General features: G+C 37.8%; 1 protein-coding gene across 1 annotated transcript in view; it reads left to right on the top strand.

Moving 5' to 3' along the window:
• Positions 1-14,671, top strand: part of FBN2 (fibrillin 2) — a 352,899-nt gene that overhangs the window by 274,271 nt on the left and 63,957 nt on the right. Inside the window, exons 35-41 of the mRNA XM_006886013.1 lie at positions 2,482-2,604; positions 3,364-3,486; positions 8,753-8,914; positions 9,731-9,799; positions 11,507-11,632; positions 13,020-13,145; positions 14,113-14,265. Of these exons, the coding sequence (XP_006886075.1) occupies positions 2,482-2,604; positions 3,364-3,486; positions 8,753-8,914; positions 9,731-9,799; positions 11,507-11,632; positions 13,020-13,145; positions 14,113-14,265 (882 nt within the window). The remainder of the gene's footprint in view (positions 1-2,481; positions 2,605-3,363; positions 3,487-8,752; positions 8,915-9,730; positions 9,800-11,506; positions 11,633-13,019; positions 13,146-14,112; positions 14,266-14,671) is intronic.

The following is a 14,671-nucleotide window of genomic DNA, read 5'->3' as shown; positions in this document are numbered from 1 at the left end:
CAGTTGGTATATCATCTATTCCTGGGGCCTTATTTTTTGCTATTTCCTTCAAAGCAGCTTGAACTTCTTCCTTCATCACCATAGGCTCTTGATCATATGTTATTTCTTTAAATTCCTCTGTATCTGCCAGTTCCTTTCTATATAATGACTCAGTATATTCCTTCCATCTTCTTTTAATACTTCCTGGATCATTTAATATACCAATTTTATAAAAACATGTTGTTGTTGTTGTTGTTAGGTGCTGTCAAGTCAACTGTAACTCTTAGCAACACTATGCAGATATCTCTGAAACCTGCTCAAACCTGAGCCAATCGCGCCTAACTCTATATGATTGTTAACCATTATCTGAATGGACTATAGTTCTAATAGTAGTTGAAAGAATAAAATACATACACGAAGGGCCAATAATAATGAAATTACATTTCTCCTCATACTGCACTCACTGTCATCATGTCAGAACTGACTCTGCTGACCCCTCAGTTAATTTTCAGAAGTTGTAAATAGCATGAGAGGAGATTGCCCATCTTTCTCCCTCAGAGCAGCTGGTGGATTTGAGCTGTCAGACTTTGCGTTGGTAGCCCAACTTCTTGATAACTAGGCATAAATTAATAATAATAATAATAAGGTGGCGGAGGGGAGGGGAGGGGGAAGAGGAGAGGGAGGAGGAAATAATAAAGTTTCCATTGAATTTAGTTCAAGTCATAGAATATCTGTAGGACAGAGGACTTGGGATTTCCTGGGCTTTAACCGTTACAGAAGCAGACAGACACCTCAGCTTTCTCTCGCAAAGTGTCTAAGCTAATGAGTCCAAACCACTAACCATTCTGTAAGCAGTCCAGTGCTTTAACCACGGTGTCACCAAAACTCCTCAAAAATCTCCCTAATAAAATTAATGTCAAGATAAATAAAAATACAGAAACTAGGTGAAAGAATCTCTTGGAATGATTTTTTTTTTCTTTTAAATCTAGGGCAGAGACTCTTCCACAAGCCAAATCCATTACTTGTCAGTTTCAAAGGACAGAGTATAACCACTCACCCTTTTGGTAGCAAGTCCTTGTTTTAACCACTGCTCCACCAGGGCCCCAACCAGGGAGAGACGGACCCTGCGACTGAATTTATTTAAGCTCATACTGACCCTCCTTTGGACTTCCAACACTCTAAATCTTTCAGGGAGAAGATTGCCCGTCTTTATTCCATGATGGATTCCAACCTCTAACCGCTTGGCTGGCCGCCCAATGTATCATGCACTATGCCACCAGGGCTCCTCAGATTAATGCAATTATGTTACACTAACAACCTAATGAGTCTTTGTCCTTTGGTCATTGACTTCCCATTAATTGAACTTTAAATGCAATTGTAATAATTTTAAATCGAAAGTAGTTGAAGGGCATGTTTCAAGCTATCATGGATGACCCGAGACCCTTTAGACTTCAGATAGAACAAGTTCCAGGTAGTAGTTGAAGATCATTTGTCTTAGTCTAGCCTAAAATAGTTTATCTGACCTGCATTTTCAGAATAATATTAGATAATTTGTGTTCAAAAATGTCCATTCGCTTCCTCTAAGTAAAAATGCAAATCTTTTCAGAGTTGTAAACACACATATGTGCCTTTATTTTCATGAGTGAAGAATGGCAGCTTCCCATTTATTGATTATGATTCAGAGTCTCATAGAAGAGTTTCTAAATTCAATTTAACAAGGATATTTTAAAGAACTTTGTAAGAATGTGGATGGGTGTCTTAGTATATTAGAAAAATATTTTTAAAACTTTAATTACACTTTTAATATTTAAAAGGGTCATATTTTTGTACTTTATTATATCAATGATAAAGTACTTTTAAATGTTAAAAACATTTAATTTTTAAAATTATTTCTACTTTCCTTCCTTTGAGTACATTTTATGTAATTTTGTGTTTTTAATTTTTATATCCATTATTTTGTGTTTAAGCCAGTTCTCTAACTCCAAAAGACTTCAACACTTGACACCTATATCACCAATAAAATTAAACATCTTTGACATCTTAGTTAAATTAAACTAAAGGGTAATTAAGATGTTTAGCTGTGAGTCGGAATTTAATATATAGACTTGAAATTCCAACTCACGACTGACCCTTTAGTGGGTTTGCAGAGGTTGTAAATGACAAGGCTATAAACTGACTGTCTTTGTCCCATGGAGAAGCTGGTGGATTCAAACCATCAGAGAGACAGCACCTTTGTTTTAGTAAAGCAACTCACTACCAACTGTGCCACCCGAGCTCCCTCAGTGAGTGAATTTACATATTAAACTCTAGAAAACATTTTTTCATCTAGACAACCAGAAATTTCTTGTTATTTTGGTGAGTTACATAGCCCCAAAAAAAAATTCATTGCGTGAAACATCTTATAAAAAATAAACTAAGAATCTCATTAATTTTATTATGCAGTGAAACCAACTTCTAAAATTATCCTCGTAAGTAAGAGATCAATTTTTTTTTAATCTTTAGATATTGATGAGTGCTCCTTCCAGAATATTTGTGTCTTTGGAACTTGCAACAATTTACCTGGAATGTTTCATTGTATCTGCGATGATGGTTATGAGTTGGACAGAACAGGAGGGAACTGTACAGGTATGGCCTAATTAAGGATGTAACTATGTTCGGATGAGGTGAACTGAATATTCTGTTCTGAGTATGAAAATTCTTCCAATTTCTTCTTGAACTACATATTGAGTTACACAGCATTTCTAACCAATTTTCTCTGATTCAGCCTTTTACTGAGAATTTGCTTTTCAACCCCAGATATATTGAATCAGAATCTACATTTTAACAGCATCCCTAGGTAATTCTTTTTTTTTAACTCAGGTGATTTCTTATGTAACCGGGGACCAGATTAAAATGTAGACTCTAGGCTGGATCATGGCCGTTAAGTGGGGTGGGTAAAACAAAACAAAACAAAAGGTAACTAACTCAATGTATCTGGCATGGAAATACAAATTCTCACCAGGAGATAGAACCTGAATGAACTCATTGGAAGTCCTGGTTTCAAGGATCTTATTTCATTTTTCATTTTTCCAAATCTTGTAAAATAACTAAAAATCCTAGAGCCAGATCCACTACTGTAAAGTCCATTTCAACCATCAGAGACCCTTTCAGACAAAATAGAACAGCCCCATAGGTTTTCTAAATCTTTACAGAGACAGACTACCTCATTTTTCTCCTAAGGAGTAATTGATGCATTTGAACCACTGACCTTTTGGTTAGTGGCTAAGAGCTTAACTACTGTGGCACCAAGCTACTTAACTTATAGAAGTACCCTAAATTCTTAGAAGTGACAGTCTCCAAAAAGATTAAAGTTCTTAATATCAACATGTTCAATGTTTTTCCTAGATATTGATGAGTGTGCAGATCCCATAAACTGTGTAAATGGCCTCTGTGTCAATACGCCTGGTCGCTATGAATGTAACTGTCCGCCTGATTTCCAGCTGAACCCCACTGGTGTGGGCTGTGTGGGTAAGTAAAACCTGTAGGAAACAAATTGAAAGAGACAGAGTCCAATGTCCAAACTCTCTTGGCAAGGAACTGTGATGAGTATTCGCTACAATTAATTTGAAAACAAAATTGACTCTTTCTCTTGAGAACCTCTGGATTGTCAGACATGATATGGGCCCCTTTATCATACTTCTCTTCCAAATTATATTTTTGAAGTCGGAATGTTCATGGTATCTATTCCAACCTCCTCCTGTCGCTGGCTCTGAAAGCAAGGCTCAGAGGGACATTAACTTGTTCAAAGTTGGAGCTAGTGTTTGAATGGAGCTGAGGCCGCGTCCCAACTTGCCTGGTTGCCGGGCTTCCCAGACAGCCCAGTATGGTATAGCTAGTAGAAAACTTCTTTTTTTCTTACAGAAAGGATGAATTTGAAGTGAAAGAAATGAAAGGAAGAAAAGAATTAGAGCATTTCAATGGGCCAGCTTTAGGAATGAGAGAAGTTGGGGTTGAGGAAGGGTTTTCAGTGTTTCTCTTCAGAATTACTGTGGCTTCCTAATCTTCAGAAAATAACTGTCCAGCTTTTGTCATCTGCCCTGTTTGTGCTGCTTCGCCACTGCCCTTAAGAGGAAATGGTATGGAAACATTCCTGAAAAATGTACCAAAAAGCGGGGGGGAAAGGGAAATTCTTTGCTTTGGCAAAAAAGTTAGCCTGCTGCCTTCAGTCACTTTGCCTTTGGGCCTGTGATAAATGCAGAGAATATTTTGCCTCTGAGAAATATGCACAATGTGTACATTGTTTTCAAGTTTCAGAGGAGATTTTCAGTCATGATTTATAGCTATTCAACTTCTGGTTCTAGATTTTTCATTCAGATTCACTCGGTAAATACTGAGCCTCTTCACTCATCTGGATGCCTCTGAGCCAAAGCTGATGCCTTTGAATAGCAGTGTTGGAGAAGGGGATTGACTAGCCAAAAGGATAGCCTGGTCTTTCCTGTAGGAATTACAACCTGGGTGCTCCTTCAGAGGGCAGGAAAGTCACACTTGCTCTCAAATACTCTGAGCATGATTTCAAGAAGGGGCTCGACCTTGCAAAATGACACCATGCTGGGAAAGGTCAGGGAAAGGGAGGAAGACATTCCACAAGGTGAACTGGTGCAGCGACTTTAACACTGGGAGCCTTCGGGACTGTGAGGAGGCTGCTGGCGAGGGCAGGGTTCTGCCCTGTTCATAGGTCATCCGGAGTCATTGTCAGCAGAAACTAACAGCCATAATGTTTAGATGTCAACACCCTAGTTGAATATCCTTGACTCAGTACTCAGTGAATAATGTATTTCTCTAGACAAAAGGACACATCGTATTCTTACCCACTTAATGTTGATTGCTGTTGAGTTGGATCCAACTCATAGCTGACCCTCCAGTGGGTTTCAGAGCCTGTAAATTGCATGGAAGGAGACTGCCCATCTTTCTCCCTCAGAGCATCCAGTGGATTCAAACTACTTGCCTTTAGGTTAGCAGTATAACTCCTTACCCACTAAGACCATCAGCACCCCCTGTGTAGTCAATGTTGTTGTTATGTGTCACCAAGTTGCCTGTGACTCATAGTAACCTTATGTACAACAGCCCTAAATCCTCTATATTTAGAGCTCTATATTTAGAGGTGCCAATATTATTGTCTCTGAAATATGTACCCTTATTACCCCAGTCACTGAATCCATCCATCTCACCAAAGGACTTCCTCTCTTGCACTGTTCCTCTGCCCTCCAAAGCATGATGTCCCTCTCCAAGGACTGATCCCTCCTTGCAACATGTCCAAAGGATGTCAGACAAAGTTTGAGAATCTTTGCCTCCAAGGAGAAGCCTGGCTTCACCCTCTCAAGGACAAACTTGTTTGTTCTCCCAGCAGTCCATCGTACCCTCAATACTCTTCTCCAACACCAAAGGTCAAAGGCATCAACTCTCCTTCTGTCATCCCTAGTCATTGTCCAGCTCTCTGATGAAGAGCAAATAGTTGCAAAGACCATGGCCTGATAAGGCACATCTTAGTCTCCAGACTTACATCATTGATCTTCAGTACTTTGGAGAGGTCTCTGATAGCAGACTTTGCCATGGCACTACGCCTTTTAATTTCCTAGCTGCTAGTACCAAGACTGTTGATTGTAGAGCCAAGCAAACTGAAGCTATTAACAGTCTCAATCTCTTCACCATCTATCATGATGCTGCCAATCCAATCATAAGACATGAAAAAATTTTGCAGCAAGAACATGGACCACCTCTGATTCTTGTAAGCGTTCATTCTTTGTGGTGTCTGTGCACCAAAATTAAATTTAAATATGTAAGTGTAGAAATGATGATGATAGGTTTAATTACAAAGGTTAGAGGAATTAAGCAGAATTAAAGGGAAATCATCATTAGCTTACTCTTCCTAATATTGTTTTGATTGTTGTTTGCTATAAAGGCAGTTCTGATCCATGGCAACCCTCTGTGTGCTGAGTAGAGTAGTTCTATGGGATGTTCAGACCTGTGATCAGACGTAGATCACCTCAAGATTTCCAGATGGAGTTAAGTGATGAGCTTTCACCTAGTAATCAAAACTTTAACCATTTACCCAATGCCAGAGACTCCTAATAATTAATGTGCTAATAATAAATTAAAAAATCAATACAGTTTCTATTTGTGTAGTCTGAAAAGAACACTTTTCTCTCAGCAATAACATTGATTCATCAAAGTGTCCCCAAAAGTCATCAGGTATTGTGTTTTGATGATGTAAGAGGTACTGAAAGAACTAGAAATAAATACACACTAGCATCAACTAAGGATGTATTTGAAATCTGGAATCCATTTTAACAACAAAGATATGTTCCAGGTTTACACTGAGCCATTACATTCAGAGGACCATTTTGCATACACACACACACACATACCTCCATTCAAAGTTAAGACAATATGGAATAAAACTTGGGTTAACAATGATTAAACTTTAATTAAATATTGCTGATACAGATGTTTTCACTATACATTTATTCATACTTCTGTAAATGATTTTCAGAATGATTTAAATGAAAAAAATTTAAAATCCTTTTCATTAACAGCAGATGGTGAGTGGTGAGTCCCTGGGTGGTATAAATGGTCAGGTATGGATAACTATCCAAATGTTCGGCAGTTCAAATCTCAGCAGAGGCAACTCAGAGGAAAGAATAGAACATGTACTTTTGAAAAGTTGTTGAAAACACAGTGGAGCACATTTCAGTACTATTCTGCAATATATGAGGTTGTCATAAATTAGAATCAACTGAATGGCAACATTCTTGTATTTGGCCGATGCTGAAGGCTTTGTATATGTGAATTCTGTGAACCAGCTAATGCTCTCTCTGCTCTGTAGAGTAACCAAGTTGGCCTCATAGAAGAGATATTTGTAAGGATGTTTGTTTTTGCAGCATTATTTGTAATGGCAAAGATTTAGAAGCTATCTTTGAAGAATAGATAACAAAGAAAATAAATTGGCAATGGCACACCATGAAGTTGACAAATTTGTGTGTTCCCAAAGCAGCATGACTGGAAAAAATTGATAAAAATGGATTGAGGTAAATGTGCAAATGAGGACAAAAATACTTCATGCCAAGAAATGATAGCATGAGCTATGTTGTTGGATAAGAGAAAAATTTAAGTAGAGTATTGAGGTAAAAGAAAGGAGGAAAATGTATGAACACAAACCTAATTGGAGAGGACCCATGAATGGAGGAAAATAAATAATTTAACTCTCCACCCTTAAATTTCAGGGAAAAAATAATAAAAATTGTCCAAGTGATTCTAATGTGCAGTCAGGGATAAAAACTATCTTGTAGAAGAAAGTAGTAAAGACTTGGATTCTAATCTGATTGAGCTGGAAAGTCACTGGAGTTGGCCCAATCTAAAGTAATACTTCTAAAGGATTGGTCTGGCCACGCTGGAAAAAGCAGACCATACTTGGGTCAAGAATCTATAGGCTATTTCAACTTTGAGATAACTGTTATGTATTTAGGAGGTGATATCAAATAGGGAGTAGGTAGAAGGGTCTAGAATTGAAGGTAGATGTCAGAAATGGAACCGTAAATTTGAGAACACACAGCAGAAGGATGGTGTATAAGACTGTGGACTAAGTGAGGTGAGCTGGATTGTAATTGCAGATTCTTGTTTATTGTTAGCTGGTTTCATGTCAGTCCCAACCTAGCACGTCCTCACATGTGTGAAGTAGAAATGTTCTTCAGGATTTTCAAGACTTTTTCATGGCAGATTTCCTGGCCCATCCCCTAAGGTGCTTCTGCATAAGTCTGAACAACCCACCTCTTAGCTGGCTCCAAGTATTTAACCACTTGTCCCACCCAGGAACCCATAACTGTCCCAGATTCATTGATCCCTTAAATATCCTCTCTAACATTTGAACTGTGGTTTTGGAGAAGAGTACCAAACATCTCGTGTAATGAACAAGTCTGTCTTGGAGGAAGTGTAAACAGGGTGCTTGCTTCTCGTAAGCAAGGATGGTGGAACTACTTCTCTAACACTTTGAACATGCTGTCAGGGGGGCCAGTCCTTGGAAAAAACCATCCTGGGAAAGGTGGAAGTTCGGAGAAAGGAAGACCCTCAGCACTGAGTTGACACTATAACTGTTCAAATGAGCTCAAACATATCAGAGACCATGAGGGGGATGGTGGATAGGACACTTCAGATATGGTGTTCATAGGATCACTGAGACTCCTGATGGCACCTAACGATAACAGCAGCCACCTTGTTTCAGACTTACTGTCCTCAAAACCTGCACAGCTCATCTGCTGCACAGATTAAAAACTAAAGAACACCAGAGGCAGTGGAAAGGAGAAGAAGGCAATAGTATTAATAGTATTTCATTGATAGGAGGATTAGGGTCGTGTTTCAGCATAGCTGAACTTGTCAATGGACATTTTTTGTTTGTTCACAAACTTATACCGTATAAAGGGTACACCAAAAAGTTCTCACATTCCTGTAGTTGAAAGCCCAGGCTGTCTTAAATGCATCATGTCTTAATATCTTAAGTAAACCATGGATACATGGAAATTCAGTTTCAGTGGATTTCTAATCTTTGCTAAGACTGTCTTCATGTATTTACATTGTGCAACACAAACATGAGAAGGTTTAAAGCAGTGGCTCTATGCCAAGGATGGAGTCAGTTTTGTGAATGTACAGAATGAATGAATGTAATCACCTGTGTGACTTTAATCCTAAAGGAGACTTTCCCCTATGGTAACAATCATTTTTAAACCCCTGTGTTGCTCCTCAGACAATCGCGTGGGCAACTGCTACCTGAAATTTGGTCCCCGAGGTGATGGGAGTCTGTCCTGCAACACCGAGATAGGGGTGGGCGTCAGCCGCTCCTCCTGCTGCTGCTCCCTGGGGAAGGCCTGGGGGAACCCCTGTGAGACCTGCCCCCCTGTCAACAGCAGTAAGTATGAAACAGGGAAATGGAGCAAACTCGGAACTCTCAAGACTAAATGTCATTTTACTTCTGGGAAAAACAGAGCAAACTCCGAAATTTTTAAAGACTGGTTATCATTTTATTCCGGGGCCAGAGGGCAGAGAAGGTGGTATAGTAAAAAAATGAGGCAAAAAGAAATTATATTTGGATCTTTTTAAGTGATAAAGCTAAAGCCCGCCCAGAGAGTTCTATGTAAAAGGCATTTATTTACATTCTTTTTTCTTGCTGTTTTTCTTGATATGAAAAAAAAAACCCAAAATAAACATCCCAAAACAAGTTTTAATCCCATCCAGTATGAATGATAAAGATATTATCCATTCTTCATGGTATCAAAGATGAAAGCTGTTCTCATTTCTTCTTGGCAGTTGTTTAGTTGAGCTTTATAGCTGTGTCGTATTCCTTAATCACAGAATGCCTTAATTTGAAACATCCTGACTTTTTGATATGGACACAGACCAAAAACCTTGTACCGTAGAACTTTTAGTTTTTCCTGGCTAGCCAAAAACAGTTATGAAATAAATTGTCTGGGAAAGATATTTTTTTCTCTTTTAATTGAAAACAAATGAGTTTTGGTGTTCTACTATGTACATAATTTATGAAGAAGTGATCTTATTTCAAGTAAAATGTCATAAATATAACTTTAAAGGTATTTTTAAAAGCACTAAGAAAAATGTGAATACACCCCACAGAGTATGTATTTTGATCTTCGCAGTTAAATTCTTGCTTCTTGTCCCAGACATTTAGATGTAACTATCACTTTTTTTGTTTTCTCTTCTTTTGTAGCTGAATATTACACCCTGTGTCCTGGAGGTGAAGGCTTCAGACCTAACCCAATTACAATCATCTTAGAAGGTGAGCACATCCCTGTCACCCATAGTTCAATAGAAAGGGTTTATGCTACAGACTGACTGATAGACAACCTAATCAGGGGCAATCCCAACAAGATTACTTAACACTATTTTAAATTTTGAAAGTGGGAGGTGATAGAAGAATAATTAGAACAATTCCATTACAGCTCATAAAATAAGCATTTTCTTAAAGACATGCAAGATTACCTGAGAACGAACATACACCTAAAAAACAAACAAAAAATCAGACTGACAAATTACAGGTCTCAAATCTAGGGTGTAGTAGTTAGAGGAGAGGAAAGACCTCAGAGTGGGGAGGAGTATGAATTTATGAATAAAGAATTTATACATCAATTTCCAAAGATTGAAGGAGGATGGGAGAGGAGGATGTCTGTTACTGTTAGGTGTCATCTAGTTGAGTATGATTCATGGCAACCCTATGAACAGGAGACCCTGAATACTGTCCTATCCTGTGTCATAACCTCTGACACACTTGACCCCATTGTTCAGTCACCCTCATTGGGGGTCATCCTCTCTTTCATTAATCTCCCCAAAATAAGGGAGCCAAAGTCTTGCCATCCTTGCCTCTAAAGGGCACTCTGATTGCACTTTTTCCAAAACATATCTGTTTGGGTTTTTGTGTTTTGTTTTTTTAATCCATGTGATATTTAGTGTTCTTCTCCAGCACTGCAATTTAAAGACATCAACTCTTCATTGTCTATCTCTTAAATGCATAACAAAAGATTGAAAAGACCATGTCCTAGATCAGATGTACCTTAGTCTTCAAACTAACATCATTGCTCTTTCATATTTTGGAGATGTCTTGGGATTTTGACCCAGGGTCTCTTGGTCAGGCTGTGGGCATCAGTTGAGGATCTACAGGAGTGGCTGGTCTACCACCTCATCCAGATGGACCAAGAGCAAACTTTCAAGAAGGAATGGAGCAGGAGCCACCTACCCACACTTGATGTGGGGAATCTCCAAGGCACAAGCACTCAGTTCCACATCAGTTAATTTCCATTATAGCCAATCAATTACTATGATGGTAAATAACCAACCAATCATAAGATAGTGATCCCCTTCAGTGATCTCTTGCCTTCCTGTTCTGCAGAGAAACACTCTGCTGTTTTCCCCAAGTTGAATTATCCTTTATACTTTTTAATTACATCTATTATTAAGTTGTGGCAAATTTTCAGATGAAAGCCATGAAAATGCACAGTGTAGGCAGGTGAAAGAGGAGTATGAATTTTATTTTAAATACATTAACTCTGGTATAATTTTATATCTAAGACTATATAAACCAACAGCCCTTAAGTTTTCTGACTTAGAGTGATCCTCAATTGGGTTTCTGAGGCTGTAAAAATTAACAGGAGGAGTCTGACCATGTTTCTCCCAAAGCATCATTGGTGGACTTTAACCTTTGACCTTTTGATTTTAGACATGCAACATACTATGCAATAAGCCAGCAGTACTAAAAAGGAGATAGGCAATTGGCAGCAAGGTTTCTAATTCAAGTAAAAGGTCATAGAAAGAACCATGATAAATTTGACACTTCTAGCACAAGACAATATTATTGCTAGAATAAGCTGTTCACTTTGTTACTTAGAAGCTTGAGAGTCATAAAAGATCAAGTGTATAACAGCATTAGTGATAACTTCTCTCTATCATGGAGATATTTGCTTTAAGTGAGCTCATCTCCCCTTTGGTGTAGACATCGACGAGTGCCAGGAGTTACCAGGTCTCTGCCAGGGTGGCAACTGCATCAACACTTTTGGGAGCTTCCAGTGTGAGTGCCCCCAAGGCTACTACCTCAGCGAGGAAACGCGCATCTGTGAAGGTGAGCAGAATGCAGACCTAAACATTGTGGGCCGTGTATAAGGCAAAAGCAGTGGTCAGGCCTGGAGAAAAGTCTCTCTGCTAAAATTCTCTCAAAGAACCTTTTGCTACCTCTGCCTTATCACTGTTCTGGTTTCATTTCCACATTACTCAGCTGTATGATGGTGGAGAAATTTACAGTTTGGTTTGCTACAATTTCCTCTTGGTTTTTGATGAATAAATGAGTTGATTAAAAATGAATGTGGAAAATGCAATATTAAGTAAATTAGTTCAAATGTTAGTAATAGACTTTACATAAGGAACTTAGTAAGATTAATATACCTTAATATTATAACAGTTTTTAAAGGTTATATTACAAAATATGAAGAAACTCAAAAGTTACATGGACACCTTTTCTGCTTCTCTTCCTCCTACTCATTATTTAACATAGAGCCATCCTTTTGAAACTTGTCTATTATATAGACTAGGGGCTTCCTAAAGTTACATTGTTATAGCTATTAAGTTCTAACATACCAAAGATTCTCTATGTAGCTAATGAACACATGAACAAATACTTTTAAAATCAAATGCTAAATGATTGTGTTGTTTCTAGAATTTCTGGATGGATTACTTACTTGAAAGGAGCTGAAGCCACAATCATAGAGGTTATCCTGTCTTAACCCTATGGCCACTTTAAAAACATTTTTAAATTTTAGCTTAAATAACATGCAGAAAGATTCTAAACAGTTTCACTTGAAGAACATGAATCTTCAGTAAAATTATAGATGATATTTATGTTCTGCTGCTTTTGAGAGCTTATTTTGATCATTTATATTTTGGAATATTGAAGCTTTTCTTTTAAGGATACAGTGAATGCCATATAAATAGAGGTAGTCCCCAGGTTACAAACACCCAATTTACAGACAAATTACTCTTTAAAGTTATACAAATATGCCCTGATTTTGAAACCACTGATCGAACCTCTTATTGTTGATTTTTTTTGTTGTTATGTGCTGTCAGAAGGGACTACTAGCAGACCCTCTCGTGGGTTTTCAAAGGCAGCAAATTGCGTGGGAGTTGACTGCCCATTTACTCATACCAAATTTGTTATCACAATCACCTTCACTTGCTGCTTCTGTCACTTTTAAATTCTTGAAAAATGTTCAGTCCTTTTCTTGCATTAAAGTGAAGCTAAATAAGAACCATACACACCTATGTCGACTTAATACAAATTCTTCAAGGCCGTGGTTCTCATTCATAACCTGGGGACTGCCTGTACAGATTTGGAGAAAGTTATAATTTTGTATAAATAGAATGGATTTTAACAATTACCCTTACTTCTTTGTTCAGCAATTTACATATTATAACTTCATTGAACAATAATGAATGAAAATTCTCACCCCCTCTAGACATTGATGAGTGTTTTGCACATCCTGGGGTGTGTGGCCCAGGGACCTGCTACAACACCCTGGGAAATTACACCTGCATTTGCCCACCTGAATACATGCAGGTCAACGGAGGCCACAACTGCATGGGTAGGTAGAGTTGTTGAGATGAATTGTGTCACAACTGTTTGTTTAAAACCTCAAGTCTGTGGGTTTGGGATTATTACCTAGACATTAGAAATTAAATGTTCATAGCTAATGAAGCACTTCAGAGCATTATAAACTTGGAGGAGCCCTGGTAGCACAGTTGGTTAAGTGCTCAGCTGGTAGCCCCAAGGTTGACCTATTGAACCTCCCAGCTACCCTGAGGAGCTTAGATCGTTTGCTTCTGTAAAGAGTCTCTCTCGCTTTCCTTGCCATCGATTGGCTGCCTACTCAAGCTGACACTCTGAGGCAATAAATCTCATGGTAGGAGATTGCTCATCCTTCTCTGTGGAGCCACTGATGGATTTAAACCTTTTAGTCAAGTAGTACAGTACCCTAGGAACTATGCTAACAGAGCTCCCTGATGTAAAGATTATAGCTTTAGAAATCCTATAGAGTGGTTCTGTACTGTCACTATGAATTCCAATGCACTCAATGAAAAGGAATCTTAAAAAATTCCGGATCTGTGTCTTGTAAACTTTGTACACTTTAAAGCATTTCAAAAAACATAGATATGAAAGAGACAGTTTAATCACCTATTAAAATAATATTTTATTATGTATATAAATTTTTATATAATAACATAATTATTTATAAAATAATTTTTATTTTCTATTTGTGCAAAGTATGTTTTATTTAAATAAGTGATTATATTTTGATAATTTTTAGGTGTCTTTTGAGAAGATAAACATGTACGAGCTTTATATCCCAAGAAAATTATAAATGGTATTTCTTATCTAAAACAGAAGCAATGTTAATCTAAATCTGAGATAGATTTAGCTAAGACATTTTTTAATCTAGACATTTTTCAAGATTATGATAATTTCGTACTTTGGTGTCTACAGGAGGGTGGGCTTAATTATTAGCCATTGACTGATGTGGTTGATGAGCTTATTTCTTTTTCTACGTCTAGACATGAGAAAAAGCTTTTGCTACAGAAGCTACAATGGAACCACCTGTGAGAATGAGCTACCTTTTAATGTGACAAAGAGAATGTGCTGCTGCACGTACAACGTGGGCAAAGCCTGGAACAAACCTTGTGAGCCATGCCCAACGCCAGGAACAGGTATGCTCTAATCACTCCATCTGTGCATATACTGATTTATAATCACATACATTTTCATGTAGCTCATTGTAGACTAAAAGTAAATGTACACTAAAACCAGGATGCCAGTTGATGACTAAGTCCAGTAATATTATGTGGCTCAGTTTCCCAGTTAAGCCCTCTTTGGAATTCAAACACTAAATGTAAGACATCTGATTGTATACTGAATACAAGATTCTAGATTCTAGTCCTAGATTCAAGTTCTAGATTCTGAACACAGGCCTCAATGCTAAAGAGTTAAAATTTATATATTGGTCCATTTGAACTCCTTGTCTTAAATAATTTTGTTTACCTGTCATTTAGTCAAGGCTGAAATGACTTATTGATCAATCTCACTGATTTCACATGCAAGCAAGATTTTACTGAA

This window comes from Elephantulus edwardii, unplaced genomic scaffold, assembly GCF_000299155.1.
Source record: "Elephantulus edwardii isolate Elephantulus edwardi_28Jun2011 unplaced genomic scaffold, EleEdw1.0 scaffold00046, whole genome shotgun sequence".
NCBI lineage: Eukaryota > Metazoa > Chordata > Mammalia > Macroscelidea > Macroscelididae > Elephantulus > Elephantulus edwardii.
Note: the sequence above shows the minus strand (reverse complement) of the source record. Positions and strands in the feature narration are given on the sequence as shown.